This window comes from Panthera uncia, chromosome X, assembly GCF_023721935.1.
Source record: "Panthera uncia isolate 11264 chromosome X, Puncia_PCG_1.0, whole genome shotgun sequence".
NCBI lineage: Eukaryota > Metazoa > Chordata > Mammalia > Carnivora > Felidae > Panthera > Panthera uncia.
The window spans coordinates 35,028,507-35,055,849 of record NC_064817.1 but is presented as its reverse complement, the minus strand read 5'-3'; the positions used below and the strand labels follow the sequence as shown (position 1 = coordinate 35,055,849).

General features: G+C 38.2%; 1 protein-coding gene across 8 annotated transcripts in view; it reads left to right on the top strand.

Moving 5' to 3' along the window:
* The window catches only part of CASK (calcium/calmodulin dependent serine protein kinase), a 353,026-nt gene that overhangs the window by 104,428 nt on the left and 221,255 nt on the right, over positions 1 to 27,343 (top strand). For all 8 annotated transcript variants that reach the window (XM_049643727.1, XM_049643725.1, XM_049643728.1 and 5 more), the window contains exon 3: positions 19,394 to 19,499. In XM_049643727.1, coding sequence (XP_049499684.1) covers positions 19,394 to 19,499 — 106 coding nt within the window. The remainder of the gene's footprint in view (positions 1 to 19,393; positions 19,500 to 27,343) is intronic.

The window sequence follows — 27,343 nt, the reverse complement described above, 5'->3', positions numbered from 1 at the left end:
TTAATGTATGGTGTTTGATGGATTAAATATGAAGTTCTCCATTCTTCATACTTTTATGCTTTTATCTAAGTAATATAAGCCATAGGCTTTACAAGTTAAGTCACATTACTTCTAATAACAGCAAAAGGCAATTTCTGTTCTAATTCATTCCAAACCAACCAGTCTCTTATCTGATATAACCACTTGAATCATTTTTTTGCTGTTTCTTTTGTAGCTAACAACATATGCTTAGATTACTACTACTTGATTTTATAGTTTTAGATATTCTGTTATTGACAGATTGCTACAAAAGATGTAGCTCTCCTATGCTGCCACCTCCCATCCCTCTTCACTTTACTTTTCCCATTTTTGTAACATTATTCATATTTGAGTCATCAGTGTAATGTGATTATATTTCTTATGTAATTTATTGTTATACCTGGATCAAATAGTTGACTTATTCCTTTGCTTTGTTTTCTATGTCTCCTCGCTAATTCCTCCCCAGACTGTCCACTGAACTATATATCTTCTCTCAGTGTGTTTAACCTCACTGATAATTTACCAAATTTTTTTTTTTGGCAACAAAGACCTCCTTCCCATTGCCCTTCATCTATCTGTGTCCTTCAAAATTGGTTGCAGTCTTGGCATACGGGACTATCATCATGGGAATTCTCTTTGCCTTTTGTCTGTGCTAGGTTTTCTGTTTCCTAGATTTCCTATATTCTTTTTCAGTTTTCATCTTCATTTTGGCAAAATATGTCCTCTAGTTACTTCCAGAGAAAGGTGCATCTTTTGAGATACCTGAAAATGTCTTTATTGTACTCAACAATTTGATAGTTTGGCTGGGTATAAGATTCTAGGTTGGAAATAACTTTCCCTCAGAATGTGTTTAAAAGCTTATACTCTGAAACAAGATGACTTGGGTTCATGTCATATTTACCAGCTGTGTGGCTTGGGCAAGTCAAATAACCTCTCTGTGCCTAAATGTCCTCATCTAAAAATTGAGCATAATAATTTTTCCTGCCTCTATAGAGTTATTGAGAAGATTGAATAATACAAGTAAAGCACTTGGAACAATGCCTAGCCCTTTTTCCTTTTTTCTGAAAATGTTAATGATAATCTCTTTACACCAGTACACCAAAATTTCACAGTGCTGTGCTTTAGTGTGGGCCATTTAAAAAGTTATTATGCTGGGTTCCTGGAATTTTTTTTTAAATCTGGAAACTCATGGGGCACCTGGATGGCTCAGTCAGTTAAGTGTCTGACTTCAGCTCAGGTCATGATCTCACGGTTTCATGAGTTCAAGCCCTGCATTGGGCTCTGTGCTGACAGCTCAGCCTGGAGCCTACTTCAGATTCTGTGTTTCCATCTCTCTCTACCCCTCCTCCGTTCATGTTCTGTCTCTCTCTCTTTCTCAAAAATACATAAACATTAAAAAAAAAAAAAAAACTTCAAACTCTGGAAACTCATTGTTCTTAAGTTCAGAGTTTTTTTTTTTTTCAATTTCTTAGATAAGTTTCTTCCCTCTAGTTCCTCTATTCTCCCTTTCTATAGTTACTGTTATTCAAATAATATCAGAGCTCACAGGATTGATTTTTATCTCTAACGTTTTTTTCCTCCCTATTTCTTCCTTTTTGTCTTTTTAGTCTCCTTGAGACACTTCCTCAATTTGATCTTCTAATGCTTCTGTTTGAATCTTCATTTTTTCCATGTTCAATTCCCTTCCTGAATGTCTGTGTTTTAAATTATTAGTATTATGTAGTTTCTTGTTCTTCATAGGTTTCATTCTTTTCTATCTCAAAATACTATATATTTTTTTAAATTTTCTTTGCCTCTTTGATGCAGGAAATGGTATTCTCAGAAATATTTTTTCCTATTTGTTTTAAGTCTCTTTGTTTTTAGAAGCTTTCCCCAAAATGTCTGGTGATCCTTGGCTGTTGTTTCATTTTTAATAAAAAAGTAGTAACAGTTGCCTGGAAACTCCGTGTACATGGGTAACTTAATGTAGGTGATCCAACAAGTTTTTCAAAGCCCCATGGATATCAATATCTGTAGGTCTTCTGTTCTTAAGCAGGTCAGTTTGACAGAGAACAGTCTTTCAATCTTCTACCTTGGGATAGGAGTATGTATATTTGGAGGGTTGGAGGGTGGCAGAACACAGGTCTAAGCGACCTTGGGGGAAGCAATGGTTCTAAGCCACCTTGGGGAAGGAGGCTGAAGGTTTTCATTTTAACATGCTTATTTAACACATGACCTTTACAATTAATCCCCCTGTTTAAGTACAATGCTTGATTTTGACCTGAGCTATGAGCGTAGTATCCAAAATCTCCAAAGAGTCAGGGAGAGAGAATTTGCTTGGTCAAAGATATCTAGGGTCAGAGTGCCCCAGCAAAGGCTCATGTTGTCTGCTCCAGCATACACCTTTGCCTTCAAAGATCTTTGCTTTTCTTAAAATATTTCCTGGTGTTTCCCTTTGCTAAAACTTTCTTGGGAATACTTTGGTAGGCATATCAGCTTGCTTCATACTGGCTTGCCTTGTTGGAAGCTTGGCATGTTCAGGTCAAGAGGAAAGACCACAAAAGGATCAGATGTACAAGAAATTTATTGGGAAACCACCTCTGAGTGAAAAAAAAAGGGGGGAGGGAGCCAGAGAAAGCTAGGAGAGCCATCACAGGTTGCACAGGTCTGACTTTTTTTGGAGGAGAAAGAGTAATAAAAATCTTAGACTAAGGTGCAGTTCCAGGAAAGTTTTGGTGAGGCCTATTGGGAGTCCCTCCAGCCAGTGTTTTGGTCATCAGAGTTCATATCTCATAGAAAGGTGCCTGCCTTACTATTGCTGCTGCTTGTAGTCACTGGCTGAGAGTAGCCTGTGATAAGCATGGTGTTGGTGGGAACACAGTGATGGATTCCCAGGACTACACTTGGGGTTGTTGGTCATTTGCAATACCCATGGTTAGAGACTGAGAATCTTGTCTTACTGGCTACCACACTTGGATTTCAGCTTTCTCTGATCTGCTAACTTTGTCCATTACTTTCTACCAATCTTTCCCAATCTAATGTGCTGCTGCCTCTTTTCATTCTCTTTATCTTTGTGGGTCTATGCCTTTTTAATGCCTTACTGAAATATTAGTTGGGCTTTAAAAGGTAGCAGAGATATGCATGCGTTTAGACCACCATGTTTAAGTGGAATTATTGATTTATTTATTCATACATTTGTATTATGATTCCCTAAGTTATATGCATTATGTATTATCATGTATGAATCTCTGGTTATGCTCTCCTACAATATAGCTCTCTCTGGTCAGCTAATGATTACCATTTGGAACTTTCTGGGAGCAACAACAGCTAAGGATAAAGACCTAAACAGGGGCCAGTTCCCTGTGGATCTCATTCTTCATTGTGCAGAAGAATTGTGGGAGAGAGGGTGAGGGTGGTGGTTATTAAAAGCACTCATTGGGGCACCTGGGTGGCTCAGTTGGTTAAGCGTCTGACTTTGGCTCAGGTCATGAGCTCGCAGTTCACGAGTTTGAGCCCTGTGTCTGTCGGGTTCTGTGCTGACAGCTCAGAGCCTGGAGTCTGCTTCAAATTCTGTGTCTCCCCCTCCCTGTCCCCCTGCTCACTCATGCATGCTCTGTCTCTCTCTCTCAAAAATAAAATATAAACATTTAAAAAATAGTAAAAAAATAAAAGCACTCATTGATCTTTGGGCCCCTTCCTCAGTCCAATCTAGTAGGTCTGGAGTGTGGGCCAGGAGCCTGTTTTTAAAAATAAGTACTGTAGTGATTCTGAAAAGCTCCAGATGGACCAATAAGCCACATCTAAGGGAAATAGGGTTTGAGTGTGGGAAAATATAGTCAGACATGATTGACTTTTCATTTTAGACAGAATTCTTTGACCATAATTATGAGGATGAGATTTGAGGGCTTTTGCAGTAATCTAAACAAGATAAATGCTGGCCTCCACTAACTCCCAAATGGTAGTTGGGATGGGCCAAAAGAAGAAAAAAAGATTCATGAAGTCTTAAAGAATCAAGTATTAGTATTTGAATTACTAATACTAATTAGTATTAGTATTTGAATATCTTCTACATGGGAGGCTTGTCTGTCTCCTCCCCCCACCCCATTCATTTATATCTGTGTATTTTTTCCGCTCTTTTTTTTCTCTCTCTCATCCTTATGGTATTCCCATTATGCATATGTCAGTGTGTTAATTGGTGTCCCACGTTTTTCTGAGGCTCTGTTCATGCTTTCTTCTTTCTTCTTCTATGTTCTTCAGATTGCATAATCTCTATCAGCCGATCTTCAAGTTTGGTGATCCTTCTGCCGGCTCAGTTCTATTTTTCAGCCTTTGTAGTGAATTTTTCATCTTGGTTATTGTACTTTTAACCCCAGAATATACATTTTGCTCTTTTTTATAATTTCTTTTACTGATATTCTCTATTTGAGATGTTGTCACCCCTTCCTTTAATTCTTTAAACATGAATTTCCTTTAGTTCTATGAATATACTTATAATATCTGCTTCAAGGTCTTTCTTGCTAAAGTCCAACATCTTGGCCCCCTCAAAGTTAGTTTCTATTTTCAGTACTTTCTCTAACCTGTGTAAGGGTCACACGTTCCTGTTTTCTGCATGTCTCCTAACTTTTTGTTATAGCAGCTCTGGATATTGACACCCCTCCCACACTTCAGGGCTTGTTCTTGTTTGTTTATTTGTTTAGTGATTTGTTGGGTTAGTTCACTATAACCTCTCATGTCTCTCTCCAGCAGACTGGAGTATGAGCACAACCTTACCATCAGGAATGACTGTGGCTTTACCTGGGCTCTCTTTGACCGTCTCTTCCCCTGATTTCCCATTAAGATGATCTGTTGGTATCACACTGTACTAATTGCTAGCTGATACTGTTTTTGACAATGCCCTGTAGTATAAATTGCTCCATGGTGTGATGTAGTTAAAGTCTAGCCCCTTGTCAGGGGCAGGGTTTGTTAGTCTATTAAGCTTGCTATATTCTCCTCTGAGCAGAATCTCTTACTTTGGAGCAAGAGCTGGGAGAATGGGGAATTCACCCCCCACTAGTCGCTCTGCCTAGATCCTGTCTATGGAGCAGGTCTTTGTGTACTGGGGGGAAAAGGCATGAACTGGCTCCCCCTCCTTTCTGCTACTACCACTCAATATGGATCTTTCACACCCAAAGTCAGGGAGGATGACATCTCTCAATGTTCACCAGGTACTAAATGTACTCGGACAAGGACTTCCGCTTAGGAAGTTGCAGGAGATAGGAGCTACCACTTAGCTTCCAGGCCCAACTCTGTAGCTCTCTTGCAGCACAGAGCAGTGGGACTACATTCTTTCCCAGCTGCCCTACCTGGATAACCTGTACTTAACTGGAGGTGGGCATTGGGGAATGGGTGCTGCCACCTGGCTTCTACCACCCACTCAACGTAGGCCTTCCACAGCATGGAGCTGTACAACATGGGATCTCCCAATGTTCACCATCCCAAAAAGCTCTTCCACCTCAAGGAACTGATATGTCACTCAGCTTCTGGGCCCTACCTAGAACAGTTCCAACACAAGGCAGAGCTATGGGGCCCAGGTACAGTCCTTATCCTGAATGTGATAGCTTCCCATTGTTCTTAGTGAGTTTCTGTGGATTTTACTGAATAAATGTTTCTCAATTTATTGTAAGCCCCTTTGATCAATCTCCAGAGACTCTGGTGGTTAATTTTGACCAGCTAAGTATATCTCTTTCTAGGGGGAAGGTTTCCCTGAGCTTACACAGCCATTCCAAAAGCCCTGCCTAATCATTATATTTGTAATGATTCTGCACGTTATGGAAAGTAGTTTTTCAAAAATATAATCAGATGACTTGGAAGGCCTAAGCTAAGATTTTTTGAAAAGTATTATGATTTTATGACTGAAATGTGCTCTGGTTGCATTTTACTTTAATTGAGACCTTATACTTCGGTTTTGACAAATAGCTGATCTCTAAAGTTTATTGTCAGAATTGAGTAGTTGCAGACCTAAGAAGTAGTATAGCAGAGTGTCAAGAGCATAGGTACTGGGGCCAGACTAACTGGGTTCAAATCCTTGCTCTGCGGTTTGAGTACTGTGGGCAGGTTTCTTCACTGCTCTTGCTTCAGCTGCTTCATATGTAAAATGGGTATCATCTCCCTCTTAGGGTTGTTGTGAGGGTTAAACAAATGGACAGATCTCAAATGGAGCCTGACTTAACATACTCATCAAATGTTAGCTGAAGTAATCATCTGTGTATTATCAAGACTAATAATATTGTCTGTAGCCAGAGATCCTGGTGATATTATTTGTCTGAATAGCTTTAATATGATCTTTAGCGCCCTCTAGTTCCTCTTTTTTCCACTAGAGGACAAACATTAGATATATTTTTCCACCCCACCTCTTTTGGAGTTGTGATCATTTAACCTAATGAAGTTGTAATACATGCACTACACAATGACATAGCACTGTCAGCCATATATCACGTTTGTTTAAAGCTAGTGCATGTAATAGGGTACCTTGAAGTCTTCCTTTTTTTTTTTAATGTTTATATTTGAGGGGTGGGGGCAGAGAGACAGGGGACAGAGGATCCGAAGCTGGCTCTGCGCTGACAGCAGAGAGCCTGATGCGAGGCTTGAACTCACAAACTGTGAGATCATGACCTGAGCTGAAGTTGGATGCTCAACCAACTGAGCCACCTAGGTGGCCCTGAAGCCTTCCATTTTAAGTCCTGGCAATACAATATGCAGAATAACATTAGTGCCCAGTTATCTACACATAGATGTTATTTTGTGGGGTATACTCTGAAAACATTTTAGTCAGTATGGATGCACTACCTGGAGTAGATTGCCTAAAATTGTGGACATTTTTAGAATCTTCTTCCAGTATGGTGTGGGACAGCAGAAAGATTGCTTGATTGGGAACTAGAGGCTGAGTTCATCTTCCAGTTGTGCAGTGAACTAGCTGTGTAACTGGGCATGTCACTTGCTTTTCTAGGGACTCATTTTTCTTATGAGTAAAATGTAAGGATAGAGAGTAGCACGTGACAATGGTTCTCTTACTGTCCTTCCCATTTGTTATCATTTTTAAAGCATTTATTTATTTTGAGAGAGAGGCAGAGGGAGGGAGGGAGGGAGGGAGAGAGAGAGAGAGAAAGAGAGAGAGAGAGAATATTCCAAGCAGGCTCCTCATTGTCAGCACAGAGCCCAGTGCAGGTGTTGAACTCACAAACTGTGAGATAATGACCTGAGCCAAAACCAAGAGCCAGATGCTCAACTGACTGAGCCACCAGGTGCCCCATGTCCTTCTAATTTCTAATACTCTGTGATTCAGTGATACATATACTTTGATGTGAAATAGAGGATGTAATAGATGTTGGTCGAGTGGAGTTCTGTGTGCTTGGTGCTGCCTTCCAGCAGGTTTGGCGGGAATGTACATCACCAGCAGTAGTACAGTTTGGCAAATGATGAGATACTGAGGTCTGTCTGGGGGTGGAGGAGAATGTTGTTAGGTCACAGCAGGGTATGCCTACTTCAGCTGCGGGGATCGACAAGGAGAACGTCGAGGCAAAGTGTGAGTGAAATTTTGCTGAGTGAAGGAAGCACATGGAGTGTCAAACAGAGGAATCGGTATTTTCTTTTTTTTTTTAATTTTTTTTTGTAACGTTTATTTATTATTTAGAGACAGAGAGAGACAGAGCATGAGCAGGGGAGGGGCAGAGAGAGGAGGAGACAGAATCTGAAGCAGGCTCCAGGCTCTGAGCTGCCAGCGCAGAGCCCGACACGGGGCTCGAACTCACAAACCGCGAGATTATGACCTGAGTCGAAGTCAGATGGTGAACCTCCTGAGCCACCCAGGTGCCCGTGGAATTGGTATTTTCAAGAGCATAGACAGCACGGGCAAAGGCGGGAGGGCTGCAGACACTGCAGGTAGTTCAGGATGGGGGCGTCAGGGAGGATGATGGATGAAGCAGGAAAGGAATGTCATGTGTGTGACATCCAAAATAAAAGAAAAAAGCAAACCTAACTTACTTGACTAAGAAGCAGGAGAACTCAGTCCCATTTTCAATCCTGTTGCTAAATAGCTCTGTGGACCCAGTTAAGTTGTTTGACTTCAAATTATTTTTTTTTTAACGTATTTTATTGAGAGACAGAGCGTGAGCATGGGAGGGGCAGAGAGGAGGAGACACAGAATCTGAAGCAGGCTCCAGGCTCCAAGCTGTCAGCACAGAGCCCAACCCAGGGCTTGAACTCACAAACCGCGAGATCATTACCTGAGGTGAAGTCGAACGCTTAACTGACTGAGCCACCCAGGGGCCCCAACTTCAAATCATTTTTAGAAGGTTTTCAAAGCCAAACTGGGGGACTGTAATGGTGTATGGAATGCAGAGCAATGAAGGTTTTGGAGTGATGTGATAATACCTGTTTTAGAGTAAAACTAGGATGACAATGTAATGAGAAGAAGGAGCTGGAGGCCAAGACACCCAGGGAAAGATCCAGACAAGAATCCATGAGAGCTGAAACTAGGGAAAGTGCAGGAAGGGGCAGATCATTTTGACAGGTGTTGCAACATTAGAATGAACAGGTTTAGCAGCTGTGCATCCAAAGCGAAGGAGTGGTAGTAAGTAGTTGGTGTGAGCGTGGGTCCCCAGGGCTGTCTGGAAGAATAATGATGCTGGTGGTCAGTAGGCCACATACACGTAGCTGTGTGGATTTCGCTTCACTTTTTCACCAGCGTCATTATTAGACACTTGGTTACCTACCTGTATTTTACTTCTTTCCAAATAATCTTGTGGTCCAGTTCAGATTCAGTCCTTTATAAGCTGTATTACATGATTTCCCCCAAAAGTTGTAGATGAAAAACTGCAAAGTAAAAGAATGGTATAGCGGTGCGGTTTAGTAATTGGATGTTCACACTGCCAACTTCTGGTCATCAAACTTGGTTTGACTGACATTTGGTAAAGGTAGGAAAGAGTTACTCCCACCAAAGATGGTCAGAGGGGAAGAAAACAAAATTTATTGCGCACATGCTCTGTGTCATGCACTATGGCAAGCACTTTCACCTACTTTATTAACCATCCAGGGCTAACTTCAAGTTGCTATGAGAACCCTTATTCTTTCCATTTTTTTCCTTCCAAGATTTCATTTAAGTTCAAGTTAGTTAACATATAGTGTGGTATTGGTTTCAGGAGTAGAATTTAGTGATTCATCACTTCCATATAACAGCCAGTGCTCATCCCAAGTGCCCTCCTTAATGGCCATCACCCATCTAGCCCATCCCCCACCCACCTCCCCTCCAGGAACCCTCAGTTTGTTCTCTGTAGTTAAGTCTCTTATTGTTTGCCTCTCTCTTTTTTTAATCTTATTTTATTTTTCCTTCCCTTCCCCATGTTCATCTATTTTGTTTCTTAAATTCCACATGAGTGAAATCAAAATACCTGAATTAGGTATTTTGTCTTTCTTTGACCTATTTCGCTTGGTATAATATACTCTAGTTCCATCCATGTAGTTGCAAATGGCAAGATTTCATTCTTTTTGATGAGTAATATTCCATTTATATATTTATATATACATATATCTATATCTGTATCTATATATAGATATATATACATATATATATCACATCTTTATCCATTCATCAGTTGATGGACATTTGGGTTCATTCCATAGTTTGGCTATCTTACTCTTTCGATTTTGTAGATGAGGAAACTGATATTCAGGGTTATACAGCTATTAAGTGATGGAGACAAGATTTAAAGATGGGGCTTCTCACTACAAATCTGTTGCTCTATTATATCATCTCTGCCTCCCTGCAGAAGAGTGTTAGCATTTGGAAGGATAAATGCCAGATCTGTGGGAGTAGGGTGACCAACCATTCTGGTTTGCCTGGGATTGAGGGCAGGTTCTCAGGATACAGAACTTTGAATGCTACAAGTCCCAGGCAAACCAGGACAAGTTGGTACCCTTCTGGAAAAGTCACTTATATGAAATAAACCATTATCTAGAATGACCTAAATAACATACTGTTTCTGTTTCCCATAATATTGAGACCTGAATTAGGTCTTTTGTTACTATTATGTGACAAATGGACTCTTAAGTGAAGAGGGTTTAAGGCCCTGACTGACTTCCTTCTACTTGTTCTTGCTGGCTGGGGACATCCTCCCTTGCCAGGATTGTACCCAACTATACATGAATCACATGCTAGAAGTCTCTGCTTCTATCTCCACTTTTAAGGAAACTTATGTTTTACCCATTTCAAGTTTGATGAAATGGCAAAAGAGCAATTCAGAAAAAAAAAAAAAAGCCAAAGAAGGCAGGTTGACTATAAATGCGCATTCTTTAAAAAGTAAAGATATACGTATCCTGGCACTCAACCTACAACAAACGGGAAAAACACTTAGCATAAATATATAAAATATATTTATTTTGTGTGTGTGAACATTATACTTTAATTAATAAAGAATTTATATTGTTTTGATACCAAGATGGGAAATAGGAAATTGGGCCACATGGAATCCAGGGGAACTTTGTGTGATTTTTAAGAAATGAAGAAAAACACACTTTATGGTGGCTTTATGCATTTCACAGAATAAAATGCTAGGTTTGGAGCAGAGGCTAAAATGATATGGGGGATATTATGTTTATCTAGTAATAGTTAACCTCAAATTGTGCCCATTATTATCTCACTATCCTCAACAGTGCTTATAAGGCCTCTTTATAAGGAGGCACTAGCTCCTATGGCTTTCCAGGTCCAGCAGTGTTCTTGTGGCCTCCCGAAGCTGGGTTACAGGATTATCTGTCATGATTTGATCCTTGGACATAAGCATCTAGGTCAGTCTCTTAGGTTTTTGTGCTTCCCTTATATCTTACTGCAAAATCTTTTGGGGGCAGAGTATCTGTCATATTAACAGACTTCTAAAATGGTCTCTGATCCCAAATTAGTTAAAAATTTCTGATCTAGGGGCGCCTGGGTGGCGCAGTCGGTTAAGCGTCCGGCTTCAGCCAGGTCACGATCTCGCGGTCTGTGAGTTCGAGCCCCGCGTCAGGCTCTGGGCTGATGGCTCGGAGCCTGGAGCCTGTTTCCGATTCTGTGTCTCCCTCTCTCTCTGCCCCTCCCCCGTTCATGCTCTGTCTCTCTCTGTCCCAAAAATAAATAAAAAAAAAAAAACGTTGAAAAAAAAAATTTCTGATCTAGATAGCTGCCACATTTTCAGCTACTTAAGTATGCTACCTCCTGGTTTTGTACAAAAGATTAAATGAAGATAGTTTATTCTAAGGGTAAAGCAATGTATTGATTTACTTAAAATTTTACTTTAAAAAGGAGAAATCAGGGGGGCACCTGGTCACTCAGTTGGTTAAGTGCCTGGCTCTTGATTTCAGCTCAGGTCGTGATCTCACAATTCGTGAGATCGAGCCCTGTGTCAGGCTCCACAATGAGCGTGGAGCCTGCTTCAGATTCTCTCTCTCCCTCTCTCTCTCTGCCCCTCCTCCACTTGCTCACGCATGCTCCCCCCCCACACACACAAATAAGTTCTTTTTATGAAAAAAGGAGAAATCTGGCCTTTTCAGAACTCCTTACATTTCCCTTAGTCCAAAGTTTCACTGTGTACAAAAAGTATACTCTTCGTGCTGCCACTCTCAACCACTGCCTGCCATTCCACTTTGAAACAAAAAATGTGTGCTACTCTTTGAAGCTTCTTGATCAATTTCTTAAAAAAATCAAGACTCTAAGGCAAGCTGTTTAAATTATACCTACCTACTAGCCATTTGCAGCTATCCATATAAATCTGAATTTTGGCAGTGGCCCAGCAAAATAAATAATTTGGTGGTTGAGGCCACGAGTCAGCAGAGCTCTCCATAATCCCTGATATCAAGTTGTTATTTACCAAAACAATTAGCTTATTTTTACTGATCCTTTTCATAGTGAGTACACTCATCAGTACTTATTTTTTTTACTATAAATTTGTTTTTTTACTATTTTCATGAGATTAGTTGACAAAAAAGGATTCTGCTGGATGCGGAAACCCATATTAAAAAAAAAAAAAAACTTTGGTAATTAATTCACTATGCCACAGAGAATCTTGGCCTCAGGAATTCTTTTATTTATATATTAAAACAGACTACAGATTGCTTTGTGGGGAGACGTTTGGTCTTGCTGGCAGTATTTCCTGGGCTGTTCCTATCCTGGAGAAAGGAGGTTTGGGGTGGGGGGGAGTGGATAATAAGGAAGCCTATCCTGGCACATACGCTTGTTGAACACCTGAGCTATCAGTAAGTAAATAAAAATAGAAGGTAATGATAAGTAACAAAATTGGGAGTATAAAATACAGGTATTCATATAACAATATTTGACTTAGACATATTAGTTGAATTACTGTTGTATTGCAGTCACTTTTTAAATTTTATTGAATAAAAATTTATGCACAATAAAATGAGCCATTAAGTGTTCAGTCCAATGACTGACAACAAATACGTACACTCTGTCATCCCACAGAGTTCATTCATACTGCTAACAAGTATGTTTTTTAAGACTTTCATGTTGAAAAGTGAGGTTTAAACTGCTATTTCTCTAATTTTCTTTATAAAATTAGTACCATTTTGAAATAGGCGTCTGGTTTTTATAATAGTAAAATACCCCATCTTTCCACCTTTTTATAAAGCTTTTTGGTTTACATTTCTCAAAATGAACAGGAACAGAAGAATTGTACCTTCTACAAATGTTTAAAATACTGTATTTCTATCTTTATCGTGTACAGAATATCTTAAGAATGGTCATTTATTTGAAAAAACTCTAATACTTGAAATTTATTTGGTTTGGATTTCAGTAACCTCTGCTTTTTCTTTTTATCCATATAATTAACATCTTGTTAGCTGAGTCCAAAACAGAGTTTTGCCAAATACATGGTTGAGTAACTCCTTGAAGGTTCACTTATATCTTCTAAGAGACAAATAATTTGGTTTCTATGTAACCTAATGTTAGCTCTTATCCACAAATGGCTTTTTAAGCAAATGCTCTTCTTTCAGGATTTTAACATCTCCAAAGATAAATATTAATAAAGATTGAATTGGTCACCTATAATCTTTACTACTATCTAATTAGTAAGTTCAGTGATTTATAGTACTTCAATATTGACTAGGAATGACCTGGAGTTTTTAAAATGTAAGTCCCTAGGAAATAAATGGCACTTAGATAATTCTTTGCCAAACTCATCCTAATGAAGAGTGAGAGGGAAGACAAGTAGATCTCAGAGTAATTGGCATTATTCTGTTTTACAGCTGATAGTTGTTTATAAATATAGCGTTGAATTCACTGTAAATGTGGTATTCAACTGGGCAGCTGCTTTAATATATTTATTACAGTTATCAGAACTGAAAATTCCTTGGGAAATGTATTACCAAAACCCCATTAATTTGTAAATACTTAATGCAGTTAAGATTGATTTCTAATACTTTGCCTATTTAAGAAAAAATTTTATATCAATCAAACATTCTCAGTTAATGGTACACTCTTTCCTTTCTTTATTCACCTGACAGATGAGATTTTTAGACCATAGGATTAAAAAAATATGGGCAAGAATTCGAAGACATTAGATGCTGCTTGGATTTCTCTTTGTAAAAAAAAAGATAATAAAATGTATAGGGTGGTAGTAAAATGTGTAAAAGATCAAAGAAATAATGAGTTTGCAGTTAACCCAGATTGGTGCATGAGTCTATCTGGGCCTCTGGTCGTCCACTGGTTGAGAAGGTCAACTTTCCTGATTTATAGGAAGATAGCCTCATTAAAGCCAACCTGACCTGTATTATTGCCAAAGGGATCCTTGGGATCTTTAGTCTTCGAATTGGTTATTATATAAAGGTGGAACTCAGCAACAGAATTTGACTTTGTTACTAGAATCCTTTCAAGGTTCTGCTTGGATTCCCTTTCTGAAATATCATATGGTCATTAATTTCAGTACACCAAGGAAAAGATGTTGAATCAATAATAACTTTAATTTACTTATTTTGCTATCAATATTGATTCGACTGAACACATTAATATTTGTCCTAATTATTTCTGTGACTAGATTAGAATATTCTTTATGTGCATTTGGAGCCTGGGGTCAGCTCTTAGTGAATTTTGCTAACTATTGAGTTCCTAACACAACCCGGAAATTGGAAGTAAATGACGATATTTATGTATTTGTCTGGAAAAGAACAGTGCCTAATTTCTGATCATCATTGGTGACCATGCAAGCTGACATAAACAGATTTTGTAGCAGTCTTGATAGCTCGTCACCCAGGTTAGTGTTACCACATTAGCACTGTCATGATTGGGTCTGAAGGGCACATGTGAAAACTGTACAGCACCAGGAGCCATTGTGGTGTGCTGTAAAGAGCACTGGGCTTCAGTTATTAGTGCTGCTTCCTTTACTTACTATTTGTATGATTTCAACAACTTCCTTCTTTATCTCACTGCACCCAGGGCCACGGTTTCTTCCCCTTCAAAATGGGAATAGGTATATTTATCTTACAGGGTTATTATAATTATTAGACAAGGATTTATAGGATGGCACTTAAAATCCCAAATGTTGCATAGTAAACTCTCAAATGTTGCACTGCATAGTCTAAGGTCATTGAATAAATTTTGAAGTGTACAAAGGGCAGTGCAGTACAGTAGATTTTGACCACTGTTTTTGTGTTTGGTAGATTAAACAAGATAAAATAATTTAAAACTACCAAATGAAGGATCTAGGTTAAAAATAGTGATAAAATTCCAGATTTAAGTTGTTGAGTGATGGATTTGGATTATTAAAAGTGGAGTTTCCTTCTATGGAAATTTTTTTTAAACACATCTTTTGAGTTTAGATTCTTTTTTGAATGACTGGGTAACTTTACAAAATATCTGTGTAAGAAATGTAGGAGAACTCACAATTGAGAGAGGATAAGAATCAAAGTCAGTTTATCTACAACTAACTATACTGTTCCAGTTTGGTAGCCACTAGCCGTGTTGTGGCTGTGAGCACTTGAAATATGGGTGGTCCAAATTATGATGTATTTACAGATGTAAAACACTACCAGATCTCAAAGACTTGATACAGAAAAAGAATTTAATAGTGTTTTATATTTAATATATTTAATATTTAATAATTTTAATATGATTATATGTTGACATACTTTGGATATATTAGATTGCATAAGGTATGTTATTAAAATAAATTTCACCTGTTTCTTTTTACTTTTTAATGTGGCTACTGGAAAATTTAAAATTATGTGACTCACATTATACTTCTGTTGGGCAGTGCTGATCTAAACTTACTGAATAGCTCTAGGCAAGCTAACTGGTAAATTTAGACCTTTTTAAGTTTGGATGTTGAAGTCGAGATTGCTACTGTAATGCTATGAATGTCAGAAATTCTTTCTTCAATCATATTTGTAAATACCCAAATTATTTTTGACCAATGGTCAGATTACCTTGTTGCAGAATTGTGGTACTCTGAAAGTGGCATCCAACTTTTAAAAGACAGTATGAAGAATTCTACCACGAGAACAACTGGTAGTAAAATGAATAATAAAGACCTTCTAGGAAACTTTTTATTTTTTCTAAAGCTTTAATTTTTGAGCAATCTCCACACCCAGTGTGAGGCTCAAACTCACGACCTGAGACCAAGAGTCACATGCTTTACCAAGTGAGCCAGCCAGACCCCCCAGGAAACTTCTTTTTAAAACAGACCACCTGGGTGCGCCTGGGTGGCTCAGTCAGTTAAGCGTCTGACTCTTGATTTTGGCTCAGGTCATGATCTCAGGGTTCATGGGATCGAGCCCCTCATGGGGCTCCACATTGGGTGCAGAGCCTACTTGAGATTCTCTCTCTCCCTCTATTCCTCCCCCCCTTCAAAAAAATAAATAAAACAGACCACCTGAAACCATTTCCTGAACTCTCCCTTACTTGAGGGGCAGACTAGAGAGGTCGAACCTGCAGGGCATAGTTGCTTTACTGTTGGACGTCTAAAACTTCTTAGGAAACTGGTATTAGGAGTAGTAGCAGTAGTACTCATGCCATATAAGAGATTGATTTCAGTGTGTTTCTCCAGTTATGATCAGAAAACTAAATATTACTTTCCGTATTCAATCTTTTAAATTTCCCTGAGAGATTACAAATTGAAAAAAATACAAGAAAGAGTAGACAGAGTTACCAGTTACTATGGACAAAGAAGCACTTTAAAACAGCAATGGTACCTTGGTCAGGGCACTCCCAGGCACGTTCTGTGCTTGTACCTCAAAGCATTCAGATAATCACAACTTCAAATCATTATCACCTACTTTTGAATTCCTTGCTACTCTGCTTCATGAGTTGATTTGTAGGAAAATGCTATTCTTAGTTTGCTATATCAGCAAAAAATTAATAGCTCTTAATAAATACATCTTTAATTCACATTCACATCTAGAAACAAGCATTCTGAATTTAATGCTCCTGGAATCTATAATTTAAATTATATATAATGCATTTGTGTTTTTTAAACCATGATTTTCCATTTGAGCATTTAATATATACCAATTTAATTGATATTTGAATTATGGAAAATGGTGCCCTAATTATCCTAGATGTAAACCATCTTTAGCATCATTGTCCTTATAATTTGAAATATATTTTTATGTTTGTTCTGTGTTGTTCGGTGTTCTGATTTTTAGTCCCTGAATTGCCAAATCCAGTAATGTTTAAATCAGTTTATCTTTGGGGCACCTGGGTGGCTCAGTCAGTTAAGTGTCCAACTCTTGATCTTGGCTCAGGTTATGGTCTCACGGTTTGTGGGATGGAGCCCCATGTCAGGCTCTGTGCTGACAGCTTGGAGCCTGCTTGCAATGACACTCTCTCCCTCTCTTTCTGTGCCGCTCCCCTACTCATGCTTACTCACTGTCTCAAAATAAATACATAAACTTTAAAAATGAAAAAATATAAAGATAGTTTAGTCTTTGAATGGAGGGTCCCCAGCAATTCTGCCTTCATTTTGAGGGGGGTGGGTAGATGATAAGAGACTAGACTGGCAGCAGGTTGAACTGTATACCAAGAAGAAATGTGCAGGTCCAGTGGAAGGGTCTTTAGAGCATCCATTTCTACCTGCAGTCTTTTGGTACGACAATGTGGTACATGGGAAGTGAGTGTGGAAGTTGAAACACACTGTAGTTACATGAAAGGGGCAAAATAAGGAATAAATGTTAAAATGAGTAATAAAACTCCTGAGCTTTTCATAAAATTTAGAGGCAGAACATTCTTGAAGGAAGAGAGAAAAAACTGTGCAGATACCTGATTTATGTATCCTGGCTTCAACCTGGCTTTCTAGCACACTTGTCAAAAGCCTTCCTCATAATTATGACTTCTCAGCACAAAACCCACACCTGATTCACACCTCTCCTCTCCTGCATGACCTTTCCAAGCACTTTTGGAGATGGAGACCATCATTCATGTGCCTCTGACCTCTTCCTTTCCCCTGAACACTGAGCCACCCTGTCCCTCAGCCCCACAGTGCTGCATTCCATACAGTCCTTCCATATCTGTTTTTTCATGGAAGTCTTACCGCTGCCCCCTGAAGGTGGCTGAGTAGTCTACAGGGCCTGCATTGCGTGTGGCCTGCCCCATTTCATCTGCAGTGACAAAGGCATTTGTAGAGGATAGCAGTCGCTCAGCAGGCCAGGCAGCAGAACCTGCACCAAGTTTCTGGCTGTAGATCCCATGGAGTTTTCATCACTGCCACTTAGAAACACAGTGTTCCCTTTAAAACAACAGCAAAAACAGAAAAATCAGACCTTCGACTTTGCTGTTTCTTGCCTACAGCAAGATTCTTCGAATTTGATCACGTCTAAACCTGGCATGGCATTGTGGAAGGACTGTTTGCTGACTTTGGAGGTGGACAAGCCAGGGCTCAGACCTACCCCTTGTGGGAGCTGTGTGATCTTGAATGCCTTTCTAGGCCTCAGCTTCCTCACCTGTAAAATAACTACCTCATGGGGGTATTGGGACAGTAAATGGTAATGACTCTATTAAGTACTTAGGCCAGTGAGAAACATGATAAATTTTAATCTGTTATTACATAATTGTCTCCTGCATACTGACTTCAAACCTGCCCTCTCCACAGAACTTGATCTTGTTCAGAATGCTAATGGTCTTTTCTGACTGACCCTTACGGCCATTTCTCAGCCTTCTCCAACTACTCTTGCCTTAATTCCCTCTATTCCCTTGACTTTCGTGATATTATTGATTCTTCCTTTTCTGGTGGCTTCTCTTTTGTCTAATTTACCAACTTCTTTTCCTCATTCTACCCTTACCCAGTCTTCTGTGGTTCAGTCTTCAGCCATTGCTCTCATTGACAAGGCTAATTAATAAATTGGCCTGAATTAATAAATTGAATTAATAAATCAGAGAGGAGATAACCTCTCATTTGCCTTATGTAGTACGTCCTTAGCCTTCTTCTTTACCTGTCTCCCTTCTACTTCCAAATATAAAAATGTCTTATTGGATTCTATTCACCTGCAAACAGGTAAAACTCCACCACAATTAGTACAGGAAGGCTTTAGTTATTTTGTTCCATGGGGACATAGCAAGTGATACCTATGCCTAAAATGTGTTTGTGTGATGATGATGATGATGATGATGATGATATTAACCGTTTTACTTTCCAAACAGTATTTTGTAACTCTTATGCAATAGTCTACCTACATTGTCTGAACTTGTTCTTCAGGATAACACTATGAGTAGTGTCCTGAATTATCAAATACATTTTATAGATGATAGAAAATAAATTTCTGACTTTGCTGGTTGAGAGTAGTGCCTTTACTGTTTAAATCATACTAATTTTATTTGGCCCTTTATTCCATATAACTTCCCTGGCCTGTGTGTGCAAATGCTAGATTTTAGGCTAAAGAATAGACAACATTCTTACCCAATTTGGGGAAGACTAAGAAAAAGAGGTAAAATGTTAAAATGGCAAATTGAGTTATTTATTAGCACATCAAGAAAATTATAAATTTTGAGACTTGACTATAAAGAGTTTGGAGAAAGTATTTGTGCTATTTACATTTCTTATTAATAAGTGCTGGGGTACCTGACTGGCTTAGTCAGTAGAGTGTACGACTTGATCTTGGGGCTGTGAGTTCAAGCCCCACATTGGGCATAGAGCTTAATTACTTAAAATAAATAAAAATAAGAGCTAACTATACTGTATACACACACACACACAGACTGGCAGGAATATGAAAAAGTTATGTTGTCAAAGATTTATAGGGTAAAAAAGTTAAGCTTAGCGTAAATGGGGGATTTCATCTCTTTAGTTAGAGAAGTCTTCATGTTACCATAGATCACATCCATTCATTCATCATTCACTCTGATTGTCGTTTGTTCTTACCTAACAAAGTATGTCCTGTGTTTGTTTTGCAGATCTAAAGCGGGAAGCCAGTATCTGTCATATGCTGAAACATCCCCACATTGTAGAGTTATTGGAGACATATAGCTCAGATGGAATGCTTTACATGGTTTTTGAATTGTGAGTGTGCATTTTATTTTCTTAAGGGTTAAAGTTTTAAGCAGTGTTGGTTTGGGATAATGCTAACACTTTTCCTCTTAAAATGTAACAATAGTTGTAAGCTCATCTGTGTAGAAAACAAGTAACAAGAATAAAAGGATTATTTCATCTTAAAGTTCACAATGGCTAAGGAAGCAAAAGTTGGGCATATTTAGTTGCCCTCCTTTTTAGCATACTTCAGAGAGGAGGCTGTAAAGAGAAATAGAGTTCAGATGGACAGGAGGCCCCAAAATATAACATTGTGACCATAGGAGTCCTATTGAAGAGGAGTGGGATGGGAGTAGAGGTCTCCATGTAGCAAGCCTTTCAAAACAGACTCAACTTCCTATTTTGATATAATGACTATTTTGTCATATTAAGGAAATTCTGAAGATAACAGTGTTATCTTGATTTTAATAAGCCACTTGCCATGTTTCTCATAGAATTTTTGCCAATAAGATGGAGAAATGTGAGCCAAGGATAGTATAACTGGGTAGTTTTGTAGCTGATTGGATAACTGTGTCCAAAGAGGTTGTATAAAGCTTTATGGGATGGCCTTCTACTCTTTTCAGAATTTTAATCCATGACTTTGATTAGGGTCTCTCACAAGGTGGTAATCAAGGCATTAGCCAGAGCTGGTGTCATTTTAAGACTCCACTGGGGATGGATTTGCTTCCAAGCCCACTCAAATGGTTGTTGGCAGCAGGCTATCCGACTGCTAGCCTTAGTTCCTTGTGAGCTGTTGGCCTTAGGCCTCCCTAGGTTCCTTGTCACTGGGCCTCTTCATCGAGCAACTCACAACATGGCAGCTGGCTTCATCCAGCGTCAGCAGGCAAGAAGGCTAGAATACAAATAGGATGGAAGTCAGTCTTGTAACCTCATCTCAGAAATCACACACCATCACTTCTACTATATTCTATCAGTTAGAAGTAAGTCACCAGATCCAGCCCACACCCAGGGGGAGAGGATTACACCAGGGTGTGAATATGAGCAGATGCTGGTGGTCTTTGGGAGCCATGTCAGAAGCTTCACCCCCATGGAGGGCTAGCTAATACATTGAATATCTAGATCAGAATTTTAAAACATTTTACAAGTTTGTAGCAAAGGAACTCAAACAAAGATGAAACTTAAGGCTAGTTAATACAGACTCCTTCATTCGATTATATAAGTGCAAGATCACTGTAAATTTAGTTGTAACTGCTTATGTGAAAAAGAAGTAAATGTTTTGAAAGTTAGTTGTTGCAACAGCTTAACAAAAGTCCTGAATGGAACCTTCAGCTACATTAATTAAAAGTATATAGTTATTTAGAACCACGCCACAGTCCCACTGTTTTGTATGCTACCCATTCTCCCTAGAGTGTTCATGGTAAGCAGGACACTGGCATGCTTCCAGAAGGGGATAACCAGAGTGGGAAAGAGCCTAGAAATTTTGCCCTAGAGTCACAGCCTTCAAAGTTTTTGTTGGCATACCTGCTAAAAGAATTTTGAAAACCATGTACCTCCTCACATACTTTTGAGTTGATACATAAAAACTTCTCTTGTGAGGCTATAATTTTTAGTGTTTTGTATATTCTTTTAAATATATTTTCTTCAAAACTGTAGATCTGTACCTTTATCTTGTTCAGTTTATGGAAAATGTCTTCTGTGTGACCTAAATGGCAAAGCTAGTCATCATTGTCAAGCCAGTCAGCCAAATCAGACACGCTTTCTGGCAGAGAAAAATCTGCCTTCATTTTTCAAATAAAATTAAAGTGTTAATAGACATCCCTGTGACAATCATCTTACTATTGATTTTTAATTCTAAAAGGCTTTGCCATGCATATATTGTCCATATGAAATAAGGTGGCTCTCCTCTTTCTTTCTGAAGCTCTGTTTGCTCTCAAGGGTCTCTCCCTCAGGAGCTTTGCATTCCCTAGTTGGCTCTGAAGCTAGACAGGCTTTTCAGGATGGGTGAGCAGTTTGTCTTTTGAGATGGGCTCCTATGAGTGGACACGTGAAAGGAAAATCAGCAGAACATAGAATTGTTTTCAGACAAATCAAATTGTGGCTAATGAAGGAAGAGACATTGATTGCCCTAAAAATATCCTAATTCTTCAATCTCCTGGAAGGGCTTGAGTACTCCCAGAGATACCCAAGTCCCAGTTGAAGACCATGGAAAAGCTGTTGAAAAGACTGGGAAGCTTTAGTGACTCAAGAATCTAATTGATTTTCTTTTTCTGCTAAAAGAGTTCTCAGAGCAGAAGCCCATGGTAGAACATAGTGGATTTGTTCAGTTATTTAAAAGAGTGTCGTATGTAAGAGGATTATGCTTATTCATTGTAGGGTCAGGGTCTGTAATGGGAATCAACAAGCAGCAGGTAGATTTCAACTCTAAGCAAGGAAACCCCCTTTAGCGATTAGACTGACTCAGTGAATAAAGCAGGCTGTCTAACGGAGTATGCAGTTCCTCACTAGAAGTGCTCGAGCTAAAGCTGGTTGCATCCAAGGGAGCTAAAGATACAGGTTTAATTTGGGGCTAGAGAGGGCCTTTAACCGCCCCCTTCCAATTTTAAGAATATTCGAATTCTTTTTTAATTACTTTCTCTGGTTTAATTTCATTCTTTATTCAAGAAATCTATTTCTATCCATATTTTTATTCGCTGAGAAAACAAAAAAGCCAGTTTCATCATATACTTTCAAGTAATGAGCACAGAAAGCAAAATTGTAAAATTTACGTAAATTTCATCATGTTTACTATTTGTTTCAAGGGGGTCTAAGCGATAGTATGGCAGAGAGAAGAAAGTCTTTGGGGTTATAAAACTTGGGTTAGTGTTCCCAGCTCTGTCACTTCTACTGATCATGTGACTTTGGCCAAGTCTTTTAACTTCTCTGAGCCTCAGGATTTTTACCTTTAAAATCTCCATAAGATCATGAGAACTAGATGGGAAAATTATATGAATTCACCTCGTAAAATGGTGAAGTGCTCCACAACTGGAAGCTATTGTTTCCAGGGGATTTAGCAGGTTAGTTTTAGTTTTTTATAGAGCGAATTTTTGGTATGATTCAGTTGTGATTGAAATAATTCCTCGATGGCTGTATACAGAGATAAGACTTCATTAAAGTCGCATATTTACCAGTCAACCTAATCTCAGTGTTAACCCAGATCACAAGAATGTGGCATCATAATTTAATTTTCTTCCTTCCTGTTTTGGAAAATTTCAAATAAAAAGAGAATAGTATAATGAACCTCAGTGTACCTGTCACTGAACTTCAGTTATCAACATTTTGCCATTCTTGCTCTATCTATCCTTTCCTGTTGTCTTTTTCCCCCCCCTGGTGATTTCTTTTTTTTTTTTTTTTTAATTTTTAAAATTGTATTTAAATCCAAGTTAACATGTAATGTAATAATGATTTCAGGAGTAGAATCACTTACATATAACACCCAGTGCTCATCACAACAAGTGTCCTCATTAATACCCATCATCCATTTAGCCCACCCCCCCCCCCCCAACACCCCTCCAGCAACCTACAGTTTGTTCTCTGTATTTACATCTCTTATGGTTGGTCTCCCTCTCTCTTTTTCCTGGTGATTTCTAAAGTGGTATCATTTCACCTATACATACTCCTGTTTGTATTTATAAATAAGGACTTGAAATATAGGTATAGATAGATACCAGTCCATAATAGTATTATCATACCTAGCAAAATCAACAATAATTCCTTAGTATTACGTCGTATTCAGTTGATGTTCAGTTTTCCCTGATTGAACATGAATTTTTAAAAGCTATATTTTAAAATTTGGAATTGTTTTATTAGCTCTGGGATCTGGAAGTGGATTATGAATTCACAGTTAAAATAACTTAGTTATTTTTCAAAAGGGCCAGAAACAAAATAGAAATATAAAATTTTTCTTTTGTATCACTTTTTGTAAATTCACCTCAACAGTTGTCCTTGTTCAGTTTTTTGCATTCTCTTTGATCTCCTGGGTTTAAAACAAATGAATAAATGAAAAACCAATTTACTATAAAATTTAAGGTCCTGTGGCTCAAAGAGCAAAGCAGTTAAGTTTGCTTGTGCCTCCACCTACTGGCTAGGTAAGAGATTGTACAGCTGCAATGTAGAGGAAGCTGCTCCAGAATTAGTTCCATGTTTCTGGCAGTAGATGTAATGACCCCTGGTTTTCAGGGGCTCATTGCTCAGGTTATGGGTTATCTGGATCCTTTCCACAGTTTTCTGACATGCCACCAATACAGAGTAGACAGAGGGAAAACAAATGAAATTAACATCAGTTGACTTTGCTGTTTGTTGGCTACTTGGAAACAGCTCTGATAATTTTGATGGAGGAAAAGCTAGACCAAACTATTTAGGTTATCAGTGAGCTTCTTAATATGGTATCCATATCTGCCTTTGCCACAGACTATGTATAACCAGCTCTCCCTTTTTTTCCCTTAAACCGAAGTCATGACATTATATAGCCCAATCAGGTTGCTTATTGTGTTAGAAAATCTTTCGAACTGGTTAATGCCCATTTTAATTACATATGGTTTTAAGTTAAAGCATATTCAAATACAGAGACTCACAGAACCAGACTTTTAGAGCTGGAAAAGAGTAAAACAGTGGATTTCAAAACTTAGCATTGAAAAGTCCTGAGTAGAGCTTGTCAAACAAGCTTGTACCCAGGCACCATCCCGAGATATTGAGTTTCAACAACTGCGAGTCCCAAAGTAGGAGGTCAAGAGATGATTGACCTTTAAAGTAGGGGCATTACTATTTAGAGACCATGTTGTCATTTTTCCCAACGCACGCAGTAGTTTGATAGAAATCTGCATGTGTTTGCACTATATCTATCCATTGATTTGGGATCCATTGCTTTGGGATTACACTTAAATTTGGATTTGTTTGCAGCAGTTTGCTGAAACATATTTAAAAGTGTAGGTTCAATTTTGTGTTGTATCACCCCCACCCAAATTAAATGTTTATTTCTAAGTAACACATCCGGACTTGACTTTAGTAGTGTCTGATACTTGAGTTAAGCTGTAAATCCTAAATTGGCTGGCCAAGGAATTTTAATTACCTTATTATAGAATGATTACATATACCACGGGGAGACTTTGGCAGTAATTAAATATGGATTTAAAATATATCTGACATGAAAACAATAGTTTGTATCTTTTAAAACAATATTAGCAGTTTGTATCTTTGAAGCTCACAAAGGAGATAGACTGATAGCTCTTTGTCTTTTTTTAATTTTTTTTCTTTTTGGTCTGGTGTTTATGCTTGGGGAAGGGAAATTTTGTGGGATTCATTTATGCTGATAGAGTAGCACTGATTTCTACTTACTAGCAAACTTGCCAGGGAAAGGAAAGTTATTTATTTCATATCAAGCAAGAAAAGTCTGGACTGTAGTATTTACAATTCTATGAAGATCTGTACATATTTTTATGGCTCGCCTGATCTATTTTGATATTTTGTTTTCATGTGTAATGATAAAAATTGCTATTCATTCTTTTATCACATATTTATCAAATGCTTATTTAAGTGGTGGGTAATAGGAAATGGTTGGAAAATATCATTTGGTCCTAGTAAACATTAGAAATGTGGTACTTAAGGTAATTCAGTAAGATATATGAGAGGACATAGCTTGGGTGACTGTGAAGACCTTTGATAAATACTAGGTGAAAGAAAAAAAAGTTCTATCATCATAAACTCTTTAAAAAAAATTAAACATTTCTCTTGACTAGCTTCACCACTATATTAAATGTTCAGTTGTATTTTAGTTTTAAGAACTATGTGTCGGAGGTCCCCAAGACTACCTATCCCCGGGTTTAATGATTCACTAAGAGGACTCCTAGGACTCCGCGTATAGTCGTATTCATAACTGTGATTTATTACAGCTCAAAGATTTAATAAAGCAAAACCACCAAAGAGAAAAGGTATATGAGTTGAAGTCCGGGGACAGCCAGGCACAAGCTTCCAAGGGTCTTCTGCCAGCAACCAGTTGTGATAACACATGTGAAATGTTGCCAGCCAGGGAAGCTCATTAGAGACTCAGCACCCAGGGTATTTACTGGGAGCTGGTCATGTAGGCACCCTCTGCTTGGCACGTACCATCTTCCAGCCTCCCAGAGAGAAAGCAGGTGTTCAGGATAAATCACATTGTTTGCACAAACAGTTTAGACACAGTGGGCCACTCTTTTCAGTTTAGGACAGGAGGAACCCTCCCGTCCAATTGCCAGATGCCAATCAAGAGCTAACTTGGTAGGCAGGCCTTTCAAGCCCTTCAGAAGCTTAGGCCTGCTATGTTAACTCTTTCCTGCACAAACTGAAAAAGAGATAAATACAAGAAGGGCTTTAAGTTGACAAACTCCTGGATCTGCAAACAAAATATAATTATTAAGATAATTGCAGAGTTTGGATTTTTTTTTTTTTGTTTTTAACTTCTAACCATAATTACTGTATCATTTTGACATCTGTTAACATAAAAATGGAGGTGTCCCAATTTTTGTATAAAGCCCTAGATTGAGATGTTACACTGTAGAATAGATTTTAACTTTTGAATGCTGCATTAGAAAACAAATGCCCCCCTCCCCCTCCCCCTCTCCCTCTCCCTCCTTTTCTCCCCTTCCTCTGCTTGTGGGTGCTCTTGCTCTCAAAATAAATAAATTTTTTAAAAAAATTTTAAATTATAGGGGTGCTTGGGTGGCTCAGTCAGTTGAATGTCCAACTTTGGCTCAGGTCATGATCTGTCAGTTTGTGAGTTCGAGCCCCACATCAGGCTCTCCACTGTCAGTGCAGAGCCTGCTTCGGATCCTCTGTACCCCTCTTTCTCTGCCCCTCCCCCACTTTCTCTCTCTCTTTCTCTCTCTCTGTAAAATAAATAAAACGTTAAATAAATAAATAAATATATACATATATATATAAAAAAATATGAGTAGTTTCTAGTGTAAATAATCTTTACACACACCTTGTACAAATTTAGAAATTGTGGAAAATTATAATGACAGAAATCATACCGCTTGCAAAAGTTAATCACAATGAACATTTCAGAACATTTTCTTCTGCTTCTATTCATTATCACAATTACACTCATTTTACATGTGTAGTTTTGTTTCCCAATTCTTTTCACTTATTAATTTTAAGCATTTTGCTATACCAGTAAATATTTTTTAGATACGATAGTCTAATGGCTGCATTAAGATATCTAAATTATATGCATGTGCCATATTTAATAATTTCCTTATCGTGGGACATTTACACTGCTTTCTGTTTCTCCCCTCTTAGAAGTAATGTTATGATTAGTAATATTCTTGTACAATTACTTTTTCACACCCCTTGATTGCTTTATTTCCTCAAAATAAGTTTTTAGGAATATAATTAATAGGTTAAAGAGTGTGTGAATACATCCAAACACCTACATCACATATAGAATTTTTTATATGATCTATTACATTTAGAAAAATGCATACCCAGAACTATCCAGCTTAAGGATATTATTGTAAAGTAAATACCCATGTACCTACAGCCTAGGTCAAGAAATGTAAAAACTGCCTGCACTTCAGCAGCTCCTGTATTCCTCTTACCACAATCCCCTTCTTCTCTCAGAAGTATCATTAATCTAGACTTCACCCCTCCATACTTTCATATCTATACCATCCATATGGCATCCCTGAGTAATATAATTCAGTGTTATCTGTCTTTTAAAATCTTTATTTAAATGAAATCATACAGCATATACTCTTTTTTGGTCTATGAGATTGATCCATATTGCTTTGGGCTCCTTCATTTTATTGCTACATAGTATTGCAGTGAACAAATATTCACAATTACTCATTTTAATGTCACTCTGT